Genomic DNA, 24,114 nt, shown 5'->3' with positions numbered 1-24,114 from the left:
TGATTAATCGACTAATACTTGGTACAGTGGTGCAGTCTACGTGATACAGGTATACGCCGTATACCCTCTAGGAAAGGTCAAGGATTTCCGTATACCTACATTGTTTTGTGACAGTCTGTGTTGCGAAGCGGCACGGATGGAATCACGGAATCCAGTCACACATATAAAGCAGAACGTCACGGAATTTTGCCATATTTTTTAATGAATAAATCAAAAGTAGGGCTGACAAAAAGACTGCTCTTGAAATCTAATGTCTGCATGCTCTGCGCAATCTGTGTGGCTGAGCAGCGCAGTTTCATCTACTACACACATACTGAAGCACGCGTGGCGCTCGTGGTGTTTTCAGCGTCTCACTGTATGAGGACATAAGCACATGTGACCTTCATCGCAGAGCTGCTATGAGAGTCACTTCACCAGCATTTCACCATTTAATTTCATAAAAAATAAAACTATCGTCATTCATTCGTCATATCATATACACACAGAAACTAGGTCTTTACGACAACCCGTCAAAATAAAAATTCGGTCCAACTTGAAAAAAAAAGATAAATTGCACACTAAAATGTACTTTTTAAAGTACAATCACTGGGTCTCATTCATGAAACACGAGCAGAACGAATTTTTGTGTAAATCGTGTGTAAAGTGGTTCTGGCGTAAATTTTCGGATTCATTAAAATGTTCGTATTTTCCAAATGTTAGTTGGTACACAAGAAATCTACACCTGCTCCCAGCCACGCGTAAATAGTGCGCTTAACACCCAAACGTTTTGCTCATTAATAAGGCTGCATTTTAATTCACCTTAATCGCGTACATATTTGCACAGCATTTTGAAAAAATATTATATATAGTAATTACATACGGTTTTTCTTATTATGAGAGCCAGTAATAGCATCTGCGATGGTGGTCCTTCTCCAGTTTGAATACTATTTTTCCGAAGTGAATTAATTCGTTTTTTGCTCTCAAGCTTAATGTCGAACCATTTTCTTCTCACTTCTGGGAATGTTTGATTAACAGATGAAACTCCATTAACTGCATCTGTAATATGCTGCCAAGCTTCCTTTTTTTTTAGGACCCGATACGCCACTATGTACACTTGAAAATAAAATGTGGCGTTTTGAATGAACTTCTGATAATAAAACTTCAATTTCTGCATCTGAGAAAAAAAAAATTTCATTCGCATTCATGTCATAATATGATGCCCATATATAGTTGTCAGTCGGATTTAATGGGCGGGATTTATGGTAATTGAGAATGAACGTGCACGCGCATCCCATTTACGACTGATTGGAATTCATTAACACACACACATTTCACTATCACATCTGACGTTTACGAAGTATTTGTGAATCAGGAGAAGAGTTTTCGGGAAGGTCTCTTTACGCGCAAATCCCTCGCATATTTACTCGTATATTTACGAATGTTTCATGAATGAGACCCACTGTACGGTAAATCACAGTATACTCACTACAAAAAACTAGACTACACCACTGTTGGTATGTGGTATAAACAGCATTTGAAAAACAGACGCCAAAGTCATTGTCTTACTGTATATTGTCATACTGAGCAAACATACTTTGAGGTAATTAAAGTGATGAAGAAATGGATGCAGTGGATGCAGGATCTACTGAGTGTATCCTATTATACAATTAAACCTGAAAGTCCACTGGAGACTCACTTGAAGTTAAGGCCTAAGCTTAAAGAATTCCTAGATGCAACAGGGGGGTATAAGTGTTCTGGTGTGAGGAAGTGTTTGATGTTCATTTTGCAGGAGCTTTGGTGTTTAGAGTGTTGAGGAGAAACTGTGAAACTGTTTCATACTCTGGTGGTGGCAGCGCTGATTCTCTGGTACCTCCTGCCAGAGGGTTGAAGGGTGAAGTGGGTGTGTGGGATCCTTTATGATGCTGACGGCTCTCCAAATACACTGAGAATTGTAGATGTCATAGTTTGGTGGGAGAGCAGTTCCTATGATCTTACTAGCTGTCTTCACTATCCGCTGTGGTCGGAGGCCCTACAATTTCCAGGCCAGACATTGATGCAGCTGACTGAAACACTCTCTATGCAGGGATTCCCAAAGTGTACGGGAGCTGCCACCATGGGGTGCGCGAGAGGAAAAATTTAATGGCGGTCTGTTTTTTTAAGTGGGATTTTTCCATACAATAAAATTTAAAAAACATGAACAGTAAACATTTCCTTTGTAATCGCTTTTATTTCAAATAAAAAAACTATAATTTATTAGTTTTTGATAGAAACGTAGAAGAAGACAGCAGAAGAAGACAGCTGCTGTCATCTTCTACGCACTGCTCTTCTTTTATACTCTGCAGCCGCTAGGCTATATGCGTGCCAACTCGTTTCATTCATTCCATATATATGTATATTATAAATATGCTTAACTGGCTGAAATCAGGGAAACTGTCAAGTGGGACGTCTTATGAAAAAGTTGTTAGTCACGAAGGAGTAGAGGGACCAAGAGAGAGTGAGGATATGGAGGCAACAGAGACGGAGAAAATAGAGAAAGAAAATGAGCGGGAGTGAGAAGAAGCGCCGGAGGAAACTGAAGAGGAGGGAAGGAGATGGCAAAAAAGAGGTGATGAGGGTGAACACCAGACGGGGAAAAAATAAGGAAATATGATGACAATTATCTGGGTCTGGGCTTCACTTGGATCGGCGATACAGATTGCCTGAACCCTCAGTGCGTGTTATGCAGTGAAGTTCTAGCAAACAGCAGTCTGAAGCCGTCTTATCTCCGTCGTCACCTGCACACGAAACATGGCAATTTAAGTTAAAAGCCCCTTACATTTTTTAAAGCAAAGTTGGAGGAGTTGCAGAAAAGCCCCAAAAAAATGCAGTTTCATTCATGCGTTCGGTCTACGAAAGACGCATTACGAGCTTCATATCTGCTCAGTTACAGAGTAGGGAGAAAGGGGCTGCCGCACACAATTGCCGAAGACGTGTGTCTGCCAGCGGCCAAAGAGATGGTGGAGTGTATGATTGGAGAGAAAGAGGCAAAAAAGTTGGACTCGATTCCTGTGTCCAATAACACTGTGTAGCGCCGCATTGATGCCATGTCTGAAGACATCCTGGCTACACTAGTCAACCGTGTGAAGAAAAGTGATTTTACTCTCTGCAAGTAGACGAGTCTACAGATGTTGCAAATCTAGCCAATCTTCTTCTGTATGTCAGTTACCTTTTTGAAGGAACGGGACAAGAAGATTTTTGTTCTGTCGGCCCCTTGCTACCCGAACAACAGGACAGGAAATCTTCAATTTAATTGACGTTTTTATGAGGACCAATGGGATGTGTGGGAATTTGCACAGACGGGGCAAAATCAATGAAGGAGAAACACACAGGGCTTATAGCTCATATTAGGAGAGTCTGCCCATCCATCAGCTGGTTACACTGCAGTATTCACAGAGAGGCCCTTGCAGCCAAAAACATGCCAGCTGATCTACTTGCAGTGCTGAACGACGTCCGCTAAATTCACGAATATTCACACTGTTGAGATGGGCAGCGAACACAAATCACTGCAGCTGCACACAGAGGTGGGTTGGCTGTCCCGCGGGAAAAGTGCTGACAAGGCTCTTTGAACTCCGGCACAAATTGCAGCAGTTTTTTTAGGAGAATCCGTTTCATTTGGCCTCCAGTATGCATGATGAAGATTTTCTGAAAAGGCTCGCCTATCTAGCGGACATCTTCTCAGCTCTGAATGAACTCAATCTAAGTCTGCAGGGAGTCAGTGTAACTGTGTTCAACACACAAGACAGGATTGAGGCCATGATAAAGAAGCTACGGTTCTGGGCAAGTTGTGTGAGTGGGAACACACACCTGTGTTTCCCTATGCTTCACAAGTTCTTGGGGGGAAATGACGTGGACCTGGGTGAGCATGTAAAAAGTCTCATAATTGAACACCTCAACCAACTCGTCGAGCAGCTACGGAAACACTTCCCACCTATGGACACATCTCGCGCTTGGATTCGCAATCCATTTGAAGTTTCCCTGCCCGTCCCACAGCTGTCATTTCACAAGCAAGAGCAGCTGATCGAGCTGTCATCTGATGGAACACTGCAGTTATAGTTCAAACGAAAGCCACTTGTGGATTTTTAGACCGAGTCACTGACATCATACACAGTCTTGGCAAAGCAAGCCTTGAGAGTTTTGATGCCCTTCGCCACAACTTATCTCTGCGAGGCTGGCTTCTCTGCTTACATAACAGTTCAAACTAAACATCGGCAAAGACTGGATGCTGTTGAGAAGGAATTGAGGCTTAACCCTCTGGGGACCAAGAACGCACCCGTGCATTTTGCTCGTTTTTTTTCACATAGCAGAAAAATAGACTTAAAGTACTACCATCATTTCTGGTCATATAGAGTTAAGAAAAATGATAAAATAAACTGTTAAATGTCTACTTTTTTTATGTGCCCACATCCAATCGAAATAAAATATTGTGCTTTTGTAAAATAAAGAAAATAAACACGGTGTGCGTTCTGCCTCCCCTTCTCCGTGAACTTTTTTTCTCGAGCACGTCTCTTAAACAAAACTCAGCTAATACTATTCACCCAGGCCTGAAATGTATATCTTTATAATCATTTAAGTTTGTACTTTTAAATGATCTGATTCAAAACGAAAACAAATTTTCTCTGTTTAAGTAATTTGTATAAAACTAACAAGATTTCCAGTTTCTCAAACGCTTGCTCATTATTTTTAATTTGACCACGCCCACGCCCGCAAAAGAGACTGATATGCAAATCTCCATGAAGAAACGCAAACGCGCTCATTACCTCAAAAACAAAGCACCAAACTTCATCAGTCCTCTGCTTTTCGTCGAGTTCGGAAGACACGCAGTGAGCTTACATTGGATTTAGTTACATCAGAAGAAGAACGCGATTTGAAGACAAGAAAGATGTAAGGTAAGAAATGTATTATGAATTATATTAGTTAGTGTTATTGTTGCAAACACTTGACATTCCAGTTGAACTGTTGCTAGACTAAAATGTATGAAATCGACAGAAACATGTTGAAATATGAACTATAGCCTAGACAGGCAGGAAATGTATTTGTTATGTACGACACGAGGATGTTTTTATGTTTAATAAAACACAGCTTTATGTTAGGCTAGTATCAGTGTTTTCCTAATATGGTGAATATTATAATGTTTAGAAACATATTTACTGTTAAATACTGTGTTTGTAACGAATGGAAACATTTGAAGTAAACGTATCCATTTATTTTTTCTAGTGTATTGAAGTTTTCCTTTTTAACGATTTATAGGCCGCATGCTAGGCTATTGTTATTATTATTAACTAACTGAAATAAAACCATGTCTATATGGTGAAGGGTGTGTGATAGAAGTGTCCAGACGTATGCACCCTGTATTTTAAAGAAGAACATTTATTTATTTGCGATACATTATTCATTCACAAAGAATTCAGGGACATTATTCATGTCCCTAAAGGTTGGAGTTTTCCTCATTTTTTTAATTAAGGCATTAAGATTTTTTATTCCTCTTTTTAGTCAACTTTAGCATGGGTGTGTTCACTTATTCTAAGCTGTGTGTGTGTGTGTGTGTGTGTGTGTGTGTGTGTGTGTGTGTATATAATAAAAAGCAATTTTAACCAGAAAAATCTACAATGCATGCCCAAAGTCGTGCAGCCATATAGTTTATCTTGATATCAGCATGTTCACAGGTGTTTATTTTTATTTTTTTTACAGGAACGAGATGCCACTGATGAGTCCTGCTGACTTCAACATTCACAGGAGACTGTACATGAACATGGTAAAATGAAAAATCAAACGCCTTGGAAATGACAGGTATGTACTATGTTTCAGGAATGGGACAATGTTGTGTGACTGTTCAAGCCTCTGTCTTTAGATCAGTGTGTTTACTAATTTGCTTTTTTGTCCTTTGTTGTGTATCTTTGGATTATGTTGTGTTGTAAATAAATCCAAACAATCTAAAAGCCATTCTTTTTTAAATCTCCTCATTCTTTGTGCAAGGCTCCTCATAATGATAGGGCCTGATAGCACACCTAATAGGGCCATTATGGGAGGGTCTTTGTCTTTCTCAGGTGTGAAATGCCATACATATTAATGAGAGATCACGCCTCCTCGCATAAAGCTTTCTCACACTAAACACGTCATACACATTCTAAAAGACTTTATTGACTTATCTGAATGAGTAGTCAGGATGATTCTCACATAGTTTTGGAGCAAATATTCTAGACCATGTGATACAATTTTCAAAAGTCTTGTGAAGAAATAATCAATATGTGTTTTGTGGCCTTAGTTTTTTCAATAACCATGCATAAATAATATTCTCTCAAAAATACAAACATGTACATACATGTTGCTCACATATTATGGTACCCCCGTTTGTGCTATATAGAGTGAATTTACACCTTTGCCATTAACATGTTTATAAATAACTGAAAAAAGCACAAATGTCAGTGCATGTCAAAACATCCCAAGGGCCCCAAAAACCCCTTGGTCCCCAGAGGGTTAAACTGTCTTCCATTGCGCCAGACTTCATAGAGCTTTGTGCCAAGATGCTAGCCCACCAGTCGCATTAATATGGGTAAGTATTTGATATTATTGCTACACATATAGGCCTACTGGGAATACTAACACATCCTCCTCCCCGTCTCCCACCCCCCTCCCTCTCTCTCTCGCTGCAGGCTGAGCGACTTTTGCGCTGCACTTGAAAAGTTCCAGATGGATCCTCTTTTATCCTCTTTTAATTTATTTTATGTTTGAGCCTATGCTCTTTGTTACTTACCGTAATTCCTCAAATAAAAGCCGGGGCCTTTATTTACCTAAACTGCAGAAGGTATTACCGGCTTTTATTTGAAGCAGGCTTTTATTAGAGGCAGGCCTTTATTAAAAAAAAAATCAAAATCAAATTTCCGTCTGGGTTCCAAATGCTCCTCAAGACATTTTCGTTTTCAATAAAGTTGTTGAAAAGACCGTTATACTTACTAGCAGCACTAAATGATATCTGTGTTACATCTATTACTACCATCTATTGGCTGTACGTTACGATGAACTTGAATGCACATTAGGGGATGTTTACACGTGGCCACTTCATGCGTTTTCTCAGATCGGAAAGCTATCTGATTTATCAAAACAATTCTACTTAAATCTGCTCACAAATGCATTTTCGCAAAACGGATATAAATCGCACTATGTGCATAATTAATGGAGTTCACGCAACCGAAAGCAACAGATATGAGCTGCTGCATTTGATAGATCAGCCAATTTCAAAATCAAAAGACCGCAATAAGAGAGCGCGGCAACAGCCCTGGTAAGATCATTTCGTTTCTTTACTTTTAATGATGAGGAGTATTGTCTGCGACTTACTTTCACTTTAATTTGCAATAGTTTGCACGTTTGCTTTATGAATATATGCTCAGCTGCCGTGATGCGTGTTGCAGTAGCGTTGTGACAACTTGCTATAACATTACATAGCCTATAACACGCTCTCACACATTTATTTCTCAGCGTTTTTGGGAGGAGTAAAATTTAGATACATGGTTTCAACAATCAGATGCATCTGATTTACACTTGTGCAGTTTCGTCTGGAATCTTGTCTCAGATCTCCTCCTGAAGAAGTGGTTTGAGTGATCGGCTTTAAATCGTCTCGAATGCGCTTCGGATGGCATTTATACCTGGTCTTTTCACAATCAGATAGCCATCAGATCACAGAACACGCATGAAGTGGACAGGTGTAACATCTCTTCAATGAAAGGCATTTAGGAGATTATCCACACTAATTTTCCCCCGGCCTTTATTTGAGACCGGCCTTTATTTGTCCACGTTGATCACGCACCCGGCCACTATCAGAGGCCCGGCGTTTATTTGAATACCGGTTTTTATTTGAGGAATTACGGTAATTATATTGTGGATCGTGTGTAGGCTAATTTTGTCGCACTTGAAAAGTTTCAGATTGATCCTCGTTTTTATTTATTTTATCTATTTCGGAGCCTATTCTCTTTAATGTTGTGGATCGTTTGTAACTTCATTGCAATTTAATTCAATGTACTGTTGTTCTAATTTCCATAACCGTTTTGTTATGATGTAGCGTCTGGACCAATCAGACACACACAAATTATTCATTATATTTAATGAATAATCCAACAAACTCACTCTCCCAACAAAGTTCTATGAAACTTCCCTCACAAATAAAGCCAACACTGGCAGAACCCATTGTTCTGTTACAGGACACCTTAGGACTGATAAGAGTTTTACGACCCAAAATAATGTGCAGGGAATTTTCTCCTAATTCTTGCTGAGAAGAAGAAATGAACCCTTTCAATCCTATATATTCTATATATATATATATATATATATATATATATATATATATATATATAACCATGTGATAAATGTCTTAACATGTATCTAATTTTCCATCTCATAATTTTCCTTTTATGTGGTTTGGCCTATGTTTCATTCTCTCTTCTAAACTATTTTGGTCTGAAACATGACTTTCATACTATGGGTAACCAAAATCATATGTATAGCATGTTTAGTCTCTATAAAATCCAATCTTCGTCCCTCATTTGTTAATTTACATTACATTTTGCTAACTTTATGACGCATTAGTATTATAAGAATCTTGAAGATTCTTTTCGTATACACCCAATGAAATTAAACATTCAAATGGCCTTCTAGAAGACAATGGGTCGTAAAAATTCCCTCCAAAGGGATGGCTTCGCATTGGCTCAAGCACCTCCAGAGGGTGTGACATTTTCACGCTTTAAAAATCACTGATCATCAAGATCAGGTCTCTCTTAGCTCTTCGCTTGTCCTCTCTGGTCCTCTTGGCCTTTTGCTCTCTTAGGGGCTGTTTACACCTGGCCACTTCATGCGTTTTCCGTGATCGGATAGCTATCCGATCGTGAAAAGACCAGGTGTAAATGCCCTCTGAAACGCATTCGAGACGGATTTAAATCCGATCACTCAAACCACTTCAGGAGGTGGTCTGGGCCGCATTCCAGATGAAACTGGACAAGTGTAAATGCATCTGGTTGTTGAAACCACATATGTAAATTTCACTCCTCACAAAAATGCTAAAAAATAAACGTGTGAGAGCGTGTTATATAGGCTATATGTCATGTTATAGTCAGATATGACGTCGCTACTGCAACACGCATTACAGCAGATGAGCAGCTGAGCATCTATTCATCAAGCCAACGTGCAAACTATCGCAAATCAAAGTGAAAGTAAGTCGCAGACGCTTAACACACTAATCATCTTCATTAAAAGTAAAGAAACGAAATGATCTTACCAGGGCTGTTGCCGCTCCCTCTTATTGCGGTCTTTGATTTTGAAATTAGCTGATGATCAATAAAATGCAGCTCATATCTGTTGCTTTCGGTGACGTGCACTCCATTAAATCTGCATATAGCGCGGGAATTGAAGATCGGATTTATATCCGTTTTGCAAAAACACATTTATGTGACCAGGTGTAAATGGAATCGTTTTGATAAATCAGATAGCTATCCGATCTGAGAAAACGCATGAAGTGGCCAGGTGTAAACAGCCCCTTACTCTCTCGGCCCTTCCTGAGAAGTCCTAATGTGAAGATGATGCTGAACTAGAAGTCCCTCAAGGATTCCCAAGCTTGTGCCAGGCTGCGGCCTTGTCTTTCCATTCACCAAAGATCTTCTGACTCCCACTGGTTCTCTCTCATCAAGACCACATCAGCAAAGATCAACTGGAGCCTCAACAAATTGCATCAGGACAGTTTAAAGCAAATGGACGAGACATGCAAGTATCAAACTTAGTCTCATTATTTGATACATTAAGTATCCTTACCCCTTTTCAAGAAGGGCGTGTTAGAACTAAACTGATGGTTTGCTCAGGCTGTTGATCTGCTGAACATCAAACAATGCTATAACTTCTTGCTTTCCTGTATTCTGCTCCAGGTCTCTTTCCCTTGGTAAACTGTATGCATGTATGCATGTGTATTTTAGAGTAGTTTAAATGTTTAGTCTAGTTAATAAAGTCTTTTTCATATCACACGTAAAGTTGTCAGTGTCTCAAGCTCATATCTGGAGTCACTAATCATAGATCTTGACTACTTGCTCTTAGTAGTACTTAGTAAGAAAGACATTTCCCATGCCCCGGAAATGTACATTTCTATTAATTAATTAATAACCAATATTGAGTGTTCACGGGATGAACCGAGTAATTGGTTGTAATGTCAATGTAGCTACGTCAAGTTAACCCGATTAACTGATCCAAATATTCATAATCAATTATAACAAGTTATGATTGATTATTAATATTTCATAGAGCTAGTTTTCTACAATGATGATGATGATGATGCTAGCTCCACGGTCATTTAATAGGCCTAGCCTATTGCTGCAATGTTTCTTTTACGCGGCTGAAAATAACCGTGCTTTCCGTTACTGAGCCTTTGTCTGTCACTCGTCCTCTTAAAAGTGGAAGCTTGTGCGTAGCTTTTTGCATTATATTGAAACTTTGTTGATGTTGTTATTGTCAAGCGTGTTCTGGTTATTTGCGCATGATTAAACATGAGTCTTTATTTGGCGATAAAACAAAGCTTTGTTGCGGGTTTTTTTGAAGTGGGGATTGGGGGTGCGCCAACCCGGTTGGGACATAGAAGGGGGTGCGCAGGAAAAAAGGTTTGGGAACCGCTGCTCTATAGTATCTCTGTAGAATGTGGTGAGGATGGGTGGAGGTGGGCTTTCCTTGCTTTCTTCATGCGCTGCAGGAAGTGGAGACGTTGATAGTCCATCATCTGTGCATTATGGAGAGGTGATACTTTTTATAGCAGGTTGAAAAACAGTCTGAAATAATCTGTATCCCACAATAACATTTGCCAGGAAACAAGAAACTTGTCCATATGCACCACTGTTATTAGACATGATGTGAAGTATTCACAAAATAAAACACTTTAAAAGCCATCATCTGTACATTTTGGTGGGGGGTACATATTTTGGCAGACTGCATGTCCAGCCTAATTGGACAAGTATACTGCAATCGCCTTTTGTGTATGAAAAGTGCTATTTAAATGCTATGCATTATTTAATGATTTTGATAATAATTCACCGTGGAAGGAGGAGGGGGAATTCAGAACAATTTACAACAATATCCAAAGGCTATGTTTGCTTTATGATGGAAACGATATGACAATGGTCCACCTTTACCGCTGAATGCATGCGCGCTCAAAGCAAATTTGTGTTTCAGAAAGCAAATTTGTGTTTCATTGTGTCACTTAATTAAGGTTGTGATAGATAGCTTGTTGGAATAGTTCTCCCTCTGTGTTTGACAATCTAAGTGTGAGTACAGATTTAGTTTTAGCAATTCACTAAACCTGTCTGTGTTTTATTAATAATCTATAACGAATTTTGTCTTTTTTCTATCTGTTGGTCCATTAAGCGTTTTTTTTTTTTTTTTTTTTCTATGGGAGGAAATCGCTTAACGCGTAATTAAACATGTTGTGTTCATAATCTGGGCTCATCTGCTTTTCTGTACATTGTGTCTGTCATTGTATTTCTGTGAATAGCATTTTACACATTTTTGACTACTTGTCTGCAACTTCAAATTCAGAATACAGGTTTGTGACTATTGTCTGTGAGTGCAAATCTCAACATTCAACTTCAGATTTGTATTTGTGAGTGTAAATTTTAGCATACAAGTACGAACATTTATTGTACAAGTTCTCAAATTCACATTTACATGTTCTTAACTTTTGCTACTACTTTTTTTTTTTTAAAAGCACCTTTTTAAAAAAAAAAAGGTCAGAGCAACTGCCCCTCAAAATTCCTGTGCACGTCCCTGGCTCTGTGAAATCAGCGTATAGGGGGCTAAACCTATGATTATCGTTTGAGCTTTAACTAACGCCGGGGACACATTTAACAACTAGCTGAAACATTCTAAGACTGAACTGAACACACTTACAGACCGTTTCCAACGACTGGAGCAGATTTTAAACACCGACACCAACTTCAAAATCATTTTTACTCCAATCTAAAAACATTAATGTGTCCAGAAATTCCTCATTAACATAATAATAATAATGTGTTACATTTATATAGCGCTTTTACATATGGAAGGGGGAATCTCCTCAACCACTTCCAATGTGCAGCATCCACCTGGATGATGCGACGGCAGCCATATTGCACCAGAACGCCCACCACACACCAGCTTATAGGTGGAAAGGAGACAGAATGATAGAACCAATCAGTATATATATGGGGATGATTAGGAGGCCATGATGGACAGAGGCCAATGGGAAAATTTGGCCAGGATGCCCAGGGTTAAACCGCTACTCTTTTTCCAAAGGACATCCTGGGATTTTTAATAACCACAGAGAGTCAGGACCTCGGTTTAACGTCTCATCCGAAGGACGGTGCTCTTTGACAGTATAGTGTCCCTATCACTATACTGGGGCGTTAGGACCCACACAGACCCCAGGGTGAGCGCCCCCTGCTGGCCTCACTAACACCTCTTCCAGCAGCAACCTAGTTTTCCCAGGAGGTCTCCCATCCAGGTTCTGACCAGGCTCAACTCTGCTTAGCTTCAGTGGGCAACCAGTCTTGGGCCACAGGGTGATATGGCTGCTGGCTGAACACTGAACATGTAGACACAAACATTTATATTCAACATAATATTTCACTATTTTACAATGATTTTCTAATTAAGCATTATACTTTTCTTATCTTAGAAACTTGCAAATATGTTTGTGATGCATTAATTAGTTGGATCTCTAAGCAGTCTGATGTTTGCAGTCACTGTCGGTAATTCTGTGTGGATTACGCCTGATTTATGGAGGTGGTTGAAGCTTGATAGAGGCACTTTCTAAAAATTACTATTGGGAATGTATCTAAACACTCCCACCTCATGTCACACATTTGAGGATTATGGCAAGAAAACTTGAGCAAGAAAGGGAGATTAATGAAGTATGAAGTGATGATTAGGATGACAGTTCTAAGCGCACTCACACAGCATGTCCTGTCGTGAGTGGGCAAGATAAGGCCTGTCAAAGACAAGGTGATGACCTGCATTTCTCTTTTTCCATCGCTATCCTGACATCTCCCCCTCCACTTCCTCTCTCTGTTCTGCCATGTCGCTGTGGTTCTATAAACAAGTGTACTCCTATCTTCCCACCTGAGGGATGGAGTTCACACCTTTGTCTATCATTTTCCATTTTTCTCATTCTCTCTTTTCATCCTCCTAAAGCACCAAATGTAAAGTCACACCTGCTGTCAGAGCTCACTGAAAGCGGCCCACAATGACTGCCAGCGCAGCGACCGCATTGATGCGGCTGCCATTGTGACAGCGCATCAGCTGTAATGTCACGCTGACTCTGGCTCTGGCTCACATATTTTTGGAGTTCCGATCCAACGGTCTCTTTTCAAGCATTCATCTCTAGTGTGCCGAAGACCTTCCAGAGACCTTCATAACAAAGGATGCTGTCTTGCTACCATCTGACTACAGCGTCTACACTAAGACATATAATGAATTCACTGTTTAAATTGCTGTGAGACTTTCAGCAAGATCATATTTATGAAGCAGTGTGGAGATAAATCTATAACTTGTCAATAAAGAAGCCAAGCTTCTTAGCTTGAGCTTGCTGCTTGCCAGCAACTGCTTTCGTTTAAAGAGCTAATAAAATATTTCGACTCAGATCAATATTTCATGTCTAATTATTTACTTATTACATGGCAAGTAGCCATGTAAAAAGTGGGATAATATGCATCCAGCCGGTTGTTATCGCAGAATAAACCCCTTCAGGCTCCTGATCACCATGTCAGGGTTTATTCTGTGATAACAACTGTGTACATTATCCCTTACATAACACTTTTCTACAATGGTATTGGTAACTAAAAACATTTGCTTGACACATCCACACCCCTGGCTGTCAGTATTATAATTTCATTCAACATTCAAAGTTTTAAAGTTGGTAAGATTTTTTAATGATTTTGAAAAAAATATCTTATGCTCACCAAAGATGCATTTTATTTGATAAAAAATACAGTACAATTTAAAATAACTGTCTTTTTATTTCAATATATTTTAAAATGTATTTTATATTCCTGTAATGACAAAACCGAATTTTCAGCATCCATTAGTACAGTTGAGCCCAAATGCAGTTTATTATAGCAAGTAGTGATGGGTGCTTTCGAAACCTTTGCTAATCATTTGTTTCAAACCAGTGATTCGGAGCGTGTATCAAACTGCCAAAGTCACATGATTTCAGTAAACAAGGCTTCATTACGTCATTACTGTTTCAAATTTAAAGCTACACTGTGTAACTTTTTTAGTTTATGCTTAGCTAAAAACACTTAGTTCTTTCAAAAATATATGTGCTCATTAATGTATATTTACTTCGTTCAAGTAATAAAGTATTCTCGTGAGTGTATAATATGCCATTGAAAATACATACGGGTAAGGGGTTCTAATGTCGGTCGCCATGTTGCCCCTCCATCTTGAAAGTACATTAGCCAAAGAGGGACATACCCGTTAATTCAAGCTTCGCCTTTCGCGTTTTAACACTCGATGGCACCGTGTCGAATGTCATATAAATAACCTATATGTTACCTGACAAATTAAATTACTGCAAATTATAATAGTTTTCTAAAATAACCTCATCACTTGAAGGAACACTCATGGACGAGGTCGAACTGGAAGCCATGTTAATCTTGGACTACATTGGCCACCGTAGGAGTTAAAACGAAATCGGAATTGAGAGGAACAGAAACTAATATTCACTGGATGGTCATATACCTTTTCACCGCTAGATGGGGGTAAAAATCACACAGTGTAGCTTTAATAGATAGCTGCTAGGGGGCGATGATCTATGTGAACCAGACCCATGAACCAGACGTCTATATTATTTTTACCTAATCTCTGATTAATTTAATAAATTTGTAGACATTTGTAGACATGACAAGCTTGTACAACCCCATTTCCAGAATAGTTGTGACATTTTGTAAAATGCAATAAAATCAAGAATCTGTGATTTGTTAATTCTCTTGAACCTTTATTTAACTGACAAATGTACAAAAAAAATATTTCCAATGTTTTCACTGACCAACTTAATTTTATTTTGTAAATATAGACACGTTTTGATTTTGATGGCTGCAACACACTCCACAAAAGTTGGGACAGAGGCATGTTTACCACCATGTCACATCACCTTTCCTTTTAATTACACTTTTTAATCATTTGGGAAATGAGGATACTAATTGTTGCAGTTTTGTAAGTGGAATATTTGCCCAATCTTTTCTGATACAAGACAGCTGCTCAACAGTCTGTGGTCATCGTTGCCTGATTCTTCTTTTCATGATGGGTCATACATTTTCAATAAGAGACCGATCTGGACTGCAGGCAGGCAGGCACATCTCTTCTATGGTGCAGAGTGTCTGAAACCACTCAGTTTTAGCATGTTCAGAATTAGGCCTGGCATTGTCTTGCTTCCCAGGAAAGATACCATCTTGATGGCAGTTTATGTCTCTGTACAATCCAAATATATGCCTCCATGTCAGTGATACCTTCACAGAAATGAAAGTCACCCATTCCGATTGCAATGATGCACCCTAATACCAGGACGGATGTTTGCTTTTCCACCTGTCACTGATGAAAGTCTGGTTGGTCCCTTTTTTGTAGTGTGTTGCAGCCATCAATATCAAAATTTGTTTATATTTACAAAATACTATTATGTGGGTCAGTGAAAACACTGGAAAACTTTTCTTTGTACTTTTGACAGTTAAAAAATGGTTCAAGAGAATTAACAAATCACAGATAGTGAATGTTATTGCATTTTATAAAATGTCCCAACTTTTCTGGAAATGGGGTTGTATAATGAAAAGGAAGAGTTTTCTCTTACTGGTATGATTAATCAAGCTCTACATAGCACAAACAAAACAAGCCCTACAATGTAATAAAATAACACCTATTATAAAGACACTTCATATTTAATGGTAGCCTGACTTCGTCATACTCATATTCTAGTCAGAATGTGAGTCTGATACTGCTCCATAGGGTTTTGATTATGATGCGTGTCTTAACCGATACAGAAAAAAAAAAAACCCTGCACTTAATTGGATAGACCTACAACCAATCAGAGCAACGCTGAGCTACGCATAGTTGTCAACAGAACTCAACTGCACCCACGCTGGAAGAAGTAGTAAAATAATGTGTTGCTTCTTTTACTTGGTCCTCCATGAGTGCGACCAAAGGAGAAACCACAACGACCACAGGGTTTTCATTGCGTCCCATCTTCTTAGCGCCATCGGAGCCAGCTGATAAATGAAACTATTGCCGAATCCCGTAGGAAGGACGGCAAACACATCTTTCCGATCGACAAATGCCTTGATTGCAGTTCTCTGTTCGTCTTTTAAAATTAATGCGCTGTCGATTTCTTTTACAACAGACGCGATAACGGAATATACATACATCTATATACATCTCAATTCTCCAGCTGCAGTCATCTTTAAGGGAAACCAGATCAACCAAAGTCCTTTTAGGCAAGTCATGCCACTCGGCCGCCATCTTGGCAACGCCTCCGAGCAGCTATTTCGGACTAAAAAGACCAGGCTCCTTTATGCTTCCACTCCTTCGTGAGAGATACGAGACCGGTGCGTTGTGCAGGTGTCGCTCATCAGTAATCACGCCACCGGCCTCGCACCGCTCTCTCACGGCCCTCGTCCTCGTCCTGCTCGCCACAACTACCTTGGTAGTCCGGTGCCTTCGCGTTGTTGTCACCCTCTTCCATGTGGATTCCATCTGATCTTGCACACAACACAATAGCACAACACAACTCACTGTCGCCAAATCGTCTCCGCTGTCGCAAACCTCAACTGTGCGCATGCGTTAGTGGAACCAGACAATAGGCTTAAATGTTTCCCGGCTTGACTGTTAAAAGCAGACGATTGGCTTTCCAGCGGGAGGGGCGGGACATGTGCATACAACCGCCATCTTTGACGCTACGGGTTTTCCCTATATAATGGTATTGAGGATTGAGGAAGTGGCATGTCTCTATATAAATTGTCTCTGGTTCAACCCAAGCGCTCTTTGATAACGTGATGATTACGTAAGATCATCTGTCCATCATCGTATAAAGCCCGCCCTGGCAATTTGATTGGCTCGACGATTTCTGAACCGATCATAATTACTCCTCAATGGATCGAGTCCAGACCGAACTTCCCGTCCAAAAAATGTTGTGGGTGGGGTTCGGGCTGGCATCCAGGCTAATTTAATGGTATTAGATGATTTGTTTATTGCATCTAATAGATTACACCTGTTTTGTAAAAGGTGTTTTTAATGCATGTTTTGAGTTGAGTTGTCATAGCATTTACATCGTTCTGACAAGCAAGCATCACCAGCGTGTGGCGTTTCGAATGCTGTAAATCATTTTGCGAAGTAATCGTTTCAATTGAGTCAAAGTTTTGAAAGCTTTGTTTTTCTCATCACAAACAGCAAATAACAAAATTAAAATAAACAATACCAGACAATGACTTGAGTTGACATCAACATAAGGTAGTTATAAACAAAGCTAGACAAAATGAGAGCTATTGCTGCATTCACGTCATGTCATAATTACCGTAGTCTTGAAATAATAGATATGTATATGTAGAATCCACATTCGACCGTTCCAAATACGTCGCTCAACCACCATCTTGGAATCGTCAACGTGTCTTCATTCACATTAAGAATGTATGATGCCACAACATTGCACAGTTTCTGGTTGTTAAACCACCAAGATTTAAATTATAAAGAAAGTGGATAACCTTTCACAGGTGAGAATGTGTTGGTTTGTGTTTTTATATGTATTCAATCAATATTACAGGTTTTTATATACCGGTAGTAACTTTTTAATATCTTGTTAGCTGACGCCTTTGTCGTGTTGTATTGTGTTAGTTTAGCAAAGTCATCTACTGAAGTCTGTTGCATATATAAATATCCAAACATGCATCTAACTACGGTTGCAGACACACAGTGAACTTGCTCTCGAATGTTCACGAACAGGCTTCGACCGTTCCAATATGGCGAATGTCTTGCATATAGCGGTCCATAGAAACAGCCGCTAATGAGGAATCTATGTATATATCTATGCTTGAGATGACAACGCTTGACATTCTATTCAGAGCTGTTCACGTCCTTGGACTGGGATTTATGTGTTTCTATGGCAACACTGCCAAACTGAATCTGCAGTGGCCATGTGGTACAGGTAGGAGCTCTCAGAAAATTCCCATCTTATAAGATTTTTACAAGATTTTTTTGCTGTCGGTTTTATCACACTGATGTAAGTTCAAGTGTCCGTTTTTAAAATAAGTTTGTTTTTAGTTAGTTACGTGATGCTATAAAAACGGTGGTATAACATGATTGACAGCTGTGATTGACAGGGTCTCTGAGCGAAGTAGTCATAGAAGAAGCACCAACGGACTTTTTTCGGGATCTTAGGAGGACTCAGGAGATTGTATTTACTTTATTTTAAAAAGCCTCTTGTCGTACTGCAATCAACAGACATCAAAATTGGAGCAGAACGGAGGAACGGAGCAGCCCTAGGCTACTTAAAAAAGTGCAGGGCAGTTCATTCTGCGAGAGTGAGGGCGGAGCGTTGATTTCGCGGTTTTACTTCCTGCTCGCTACTGCGCAGGTCTGGTCCCGAGATCGCTACTGCGCAGACTCAAGTCCAAAGATGTCAGCGTCATATCGGGACACTGGCGGCTTCACTTCTCACCAATGGAAGAGAGCGAAGGGGCATCGTCCATCTTTTTTTACAGTCTATGTTCCTAACCGACGACGAAGACTTGACAGAGCAGCCATCAAGTGTTAGACAGTATTCTAGGTTAGTATGTGAGGAAGTTTTTCGTCCAATAATTAGAATCTCTGTTTTTTTTCAGAATTAAAGCAGCACTAAGTAGGAATTCCGTTTTTGTCAAACAGCGACCCCTAGAGTCGCTGTGGAGTACTTGTACTGTCGTGAATAGCACTCACGCAGAGATGGCTCTCCACTCACGGCCGGATCCCCTCCCCTATACACCGGTACCTGTTCAGTAGGATGGATGCTGTAACGAGTGGAAATAAGGTATGGCCCCTTTAAGAGTTGCGCGCGCCCTGTTTAACTGTCGGCAGTCTGTATTGTATGTGCGCCTCGAACACCACATGTATACGGCGCCGGGTTATTTCTGTTTGATGCTCATTTTATCAGAATTTTATCAGATCTGTTTTTTTGCCGTAAAGCAATTCGTTACCTCGCGAGACCTGATATCACACCATACTTCCTAACACTGAGGCCGGCGGCCCGCTGGCCCAAAGTTGCAAGGGTGGTTTTGCGGCTCACAGGCACTAGGGGGGTGCGAGACGACCACCATTCAACACGAAATCAGTAATATAAACATTACAATGACTCCAAAGCTGTTCAGTTAAGGTAAAAAAGTTACATAGTTCACCTTTAAGTAGTAGGAAATTACTAGGCATCCAGTTTTTTATATCAGCTATGCATTCCGTTAATTTTGTGAATTGGTAAGTTCCGTCAGGGCGTAAAGAAATATAGAGCTGAGTATCATCAGCATAACAGTGAAAACTAATGCCATGCTTCCTAATGATATCTCCTAAGGGTAGCATGTACAGAGTGAACAGCAACGGTCCTAGTACTGAGCCTTGTGGTACACCATACTGAACTTTTGATCGATAAGACATCTCTTACTGCTACAAACTGATAACGGTCAGATAAGTATGATTTAACCCATGCTAATGCAATTCCACTAATGCCAACATAAGTCTTTTTAAAAAAATGTTGTGGTCAATGGTATCAAATGCAGCACTAAGATCGAGTAACACTAATAGATTCAACCACGATCGGATGATAAGAGCAAATCATTTGTGACTCTGATGAGAGCTGTCTCAGTACTATGGTACGGTCTAAATCCTGACTGAAAATCCTCGCAGATACCATTTATTTCTAAAAAGGAACATAGTTGTGAGGATACTACCTTTTCTAGTATCTTTGACAGAGAAGGTAGATTCAAGATCGGCCTGTAATTGACTAATTCTGTAGGATAAAGTTGCGTTTTTTTAACAAGCGGTTTAATCATAGCCAGCTTAAAAGTTTATGGTACGTATCCTAATGACAAAGATGAATTAATGATATTAAGAAGAGGATCTATGACCTCTGGAAGCATATCTTTCAATTGCGTAGTCGTATAGGGTAAACATACTTGTTGTCGATTTAGATGATTTAACGAGTTTAGAAAATTCTCCCTCTCCTAAAGCAATGAATGAATCAAATATTTCCTCAGGGAGACTACAATGCACTGCCTGATGCGATACTGTCGTAGATGGTTGCATAATTATAATTTTCTCCCTAATATTATCAATCTTGTAAGTAAAAAAGTTCATAAAGTCATTACTGCTGTGCTGCTTGGAAACGTCTGGGGTTGAAGCTTTATTTTTCGTTAATTTAGCCACTGTTTCAAATAAATACCTAGGGTTTTGTTTATTTTCTTCCAATTGAAAGTTGAAAAATAAGCAGATCTAGCAGCTTTTAAGGTCTCTCTGTATGCAATTGTGCTCTCTTTCCATGCAATGCGAAAAAACGCATAGTTCTAGTTTTGTTTTCTTCCAGTTGCACTCCATTTTTCTGGCTGCTCGTTGTACCACGGCGTTGGACTATCTTCTTTAAGCGCAAAGGAGCAACTGTGTCTAAAGTGCTGGAAAAGAGAGTCAAACGTTTCTGTCGCAATATCGAGTTCTTCTAAGCTATCTGGGATGCTGAGGAGATGAAACTGATCAGGAATAGTATTAATAAAGCGATCTTTAGTGGCAGAAGTGATAGGTCTAACATATTTGTAACACAGAGTCGACTCTGCAGCCTTGGCTAAATGAAGTATACACGAGACTAGATAATGATCTGAGACGTCATTGCTCTGCTGTAGAATTTCAACGGCATCAACACTGATTCCATCCGATAATATTAGATCTAGAGCAGAGGTCCCCAACTGGCGGACCCCAATACCTTTTTATCCGGACCTCTAAACATTTTTGTTAAAAAGTTTTGGAAAAAAAATAAAAATTAATTTTTACCGAAAGTAATTTTTGAACAGGTGTGCGCGCGGGCAGCTATGTCTGTGTCAGGTCCTTTGCAAGAGCCAGGGTCCGGAGAGATCACAAACTTTGGCTTGTACACACATTACTATGATATTCGTGAATGGATTATTATGGCTTTGTCAAAAATGAGAAAAGTGGACTCTGAAAACCGCATCTTTCGAGATGAGTGGACTGAAGCGTACGCGTTCATTTTGCCGTCATCGAGCTCTACGAGGCCCGTGTGTCTTATTTGTTCGGAGTCTGTTGCTGTTGTTAAAAGTGGAAACATCAAGCGGCATTTCGAGACAAGACACAAAACTTTCAATGAAAATTACCCGCCAGGATCACCCGCGAGGACGAGGAAAATTTGTGAACTGAAAGGACAGTATGAGCGTGCAACACGGGTGATAACACAGTCCCTTACAGCACAGCAACGAGCCTACGAGTGCTCACTTCGAGTACAGTGGATTTTGGGCAAACATAAAAAGCCTTTTACGGACTCCGGAATGGTGAAAGAATGTATGGAGGCGTTGGCAGACACGCTGTTTGAGGGTAAAGAAGGACAGCAGCTAAAACAAAAGGTTCGTCAGATTCCTTTATCATTCACAACAACAACAAGAAGAGCTGAGCTACTGTCGGAAGATGTGCAGTCCCAGCTTGACAGCGCCATCCAAAGTGCCCCGTGCATTGCGTTAGCTGCTGATGAATCAACTGACGTAAGTGACAACGCTCAGCTCTTGGTGTATGTCCGATTCTATCATGAGGAGACTAAAACATTTGTAGAGGACATTTTAGGCGTCACAGCTTTAAAAACGCACACCAGGGGAGAGGACATATATTTGGCCATAAAGGAAATGCTGACAGAGAGGAGAATCGATGTAAAAAATGTTGTCTCCATCACCACTGACGGGGCACCGTCTATGATGGGAAGAGAAAAAGGTGCAGTCAGTCGACTGAAAGAGGACAACCCAGAGCTCTTGTCATATCACTGCATTATCCACATGTCTGTTCTCTGCTCCACACTTTCAGAGCACCACGCAGAAGTTATGAACACCATCACCAAACTAGTTAACTTTCTCAGGGCTTCATCAGCTCACCAGCATCGTCTGCTCAGGGAGTTTTTAGCAGAAGTAGATGCTCCTGCCAATGACCTGCTCTTGCACTCCAATGTCAGATGGTTGAGTAAAGGGAAAGTGCTGGCTCGCTTTTGGAAGATAAGAAAAGAAATTAAAGATTTCCTTGCACAACAAAAAAATCACAAGGCTCAGGTGTTTTTGCACTTTTTAGGAGAGGAAAGTAACATGGACACACTGGCCTTTCTGGTTGACATCACAGGGCATTTAAATGACCTCAATCTGAAGCTTCAAGGGAAAGACAATTCTGTGTGTGACTTGGTGGCTGCAGTCCAGTCTTTTCAGAGGAAACTGGACATTCTGAAAATGGATCTTGAGCAGGACTGTACACATTTTCCTTCAATGAAGGAGATACAGGAGATCAATGTCACTGCTCATTCTGACTTTATCCAAAAGTTGATTGAAAACTTTAAGGCTCGCTTTGATGGCTTTGCATTGGGAGATCAGCTGATGCTCTTTGTTAGGAGTCCATTTTTTGTTAAGAATGTTATTTCTTTCTCAAAGGAGGCAGTACATATGTACAAATGGGCTAATGCACAGGCCCTTCAAATGGAGCTATTAGATTTACAGGCTGATGTAGTGTTGAGAGAGCAATGTGAATCCTCTGACCCTGTCACATTTTGGCTGCAGACTGTGCCAAAGGCAAAGTTTCCTGTTTAACAAAGTGGCTGTGTACACATTAACAATGTTTGGCTCTACCTATAGCTGCGAGTCAGCCTTCTCTACGCTAAACATCATTAAGAATAAGTACCGCTCACAACTGACCAATGACCATGTGCATGGATGTCTGAGAATTGCTTTGACTCCATTCCTACCCAGATTTAAGAGATTGGCTGCCAGTGCCAATGCAAATTTCTCACACTGAGCTAAGTTTAAAAACTTGCTTGTTTACAAAAATGTTTACTTTATTTTTTGTTGCACTAATAGAAGTATTGTTTAACATTTTTTTATATAATGCATTATGAGGTGCATTGTTTGTTCCCTTTTGCACTTTTGAAGTGCAATGTTTGCACGTTTATGTGAAATAGCAGCTGTTCACAACACTGAATGCATTTTTCTTTGAGTAGTTATGAAGGTAAATCATTTGCACCTAATATATTAAGATTGTGACTTTCAGTCTTTATTTTTATGGTTACTGTTGCTGTTATTGATGTTGAAAGGTTTTACATTTGAATATTTGCACTAAAATGAAATAATACTTGAATGAATTTCAACAAAATCAGTTGAATACATTTAAAGAAAGATTTTATTGTCAAAGGTTTTATTTTCATTTTGTTGCACTAATAGAAGTATTGTGTATTTTTTTACTTATATAATGCATTATGAGGTGCATTATTTGTTCCCTTTTTGCACTTTTGAAGTGCAATGTTTGCAAGTTTATGTGCAATAGCAGCTGTTCACAACACTGAATGCATTTTTCTTTGAGTAGTTATGAAGGTAAATCATTTGCACCTAATATATTAAGATTGTGACTTTTAGTCTTTATTTTTATGCTTCCTGTTGCTGTTATTGATGTTGAAAGGTTTTACATTTGAATATTTGCACTAAAATGAAATAATACTTGAATGAATTTCAACAAAATCAGTTGAATACATTTAAAGATAAAGATTTTATTGTCAAAGATTTTGTCAATTTGTTGACATGGTTACAATTTAATAAAATGAAAGAACTTATTTTGCCGGGTGTTTTTGCATGTCCGGACCCTCGTTTACTGGGCTGATCGGGTTAGTGGACCTCTTGCCAATTTAGTTTGGGACCCCTGATCTAGAGTATGATTACGACAATGATTAGGTCCTGACACGTGTTGTCTAGCTCCAATAGAGTTCAGAATGTCTTTAAATGCCAATCCCAATGCATCTTTTTCGTTATCTACATGTATATTAAAATCACCAACAATTAGGACTTTATCTGCAGCCAGTACTAA

At 39.6% G+C, this 24,114-nt stretch overlaps 1 protein-coding gene across 1 annotated transcript; it reads left to right on the top strand.

Annotated features, from left to right (window-relative positions):
* Positions 1-21,563: 21,563 nt before the first annotated feature.
* On the top strand, positions 21,564-22,850 carry LOC130077887 (protein FAM200A-like). The gene has a single exon (XM_056243300.1). The coding sequence runs from the start codon at positions 21,564-21,566 to the stop codon at positions 22,848-22,850; it is 1,287 nt and encodes a 428-aa protein (XP_056099275.1).
* Positions 22,851-24,114: the final 1,264 nt, after the last annotated feature.

This window comes from Rhinichthys klamathensis, unplaced genomic scaffold (assembly GCF_029890125.1).
Source record: "Rhinichthys klamathensis goyatoka isolate OS25496 unplaced genomic scaffold, OSU_Roscu_1.1 h1tg000785l_1, whole genome shotgun sequence".
Lineage (NCBI taxonomy): Eukaryota > Metazoa > Chordata > Actinopteri > Cypriniformes > Leuciscidae > Rhinichthys > Rhinichthys klamathensis.
The sequence above is the reverse complement of the archived record's forward strand: the minus strand, read 5'-3'. Positions and strand labels throughout refer to the sequence as shown.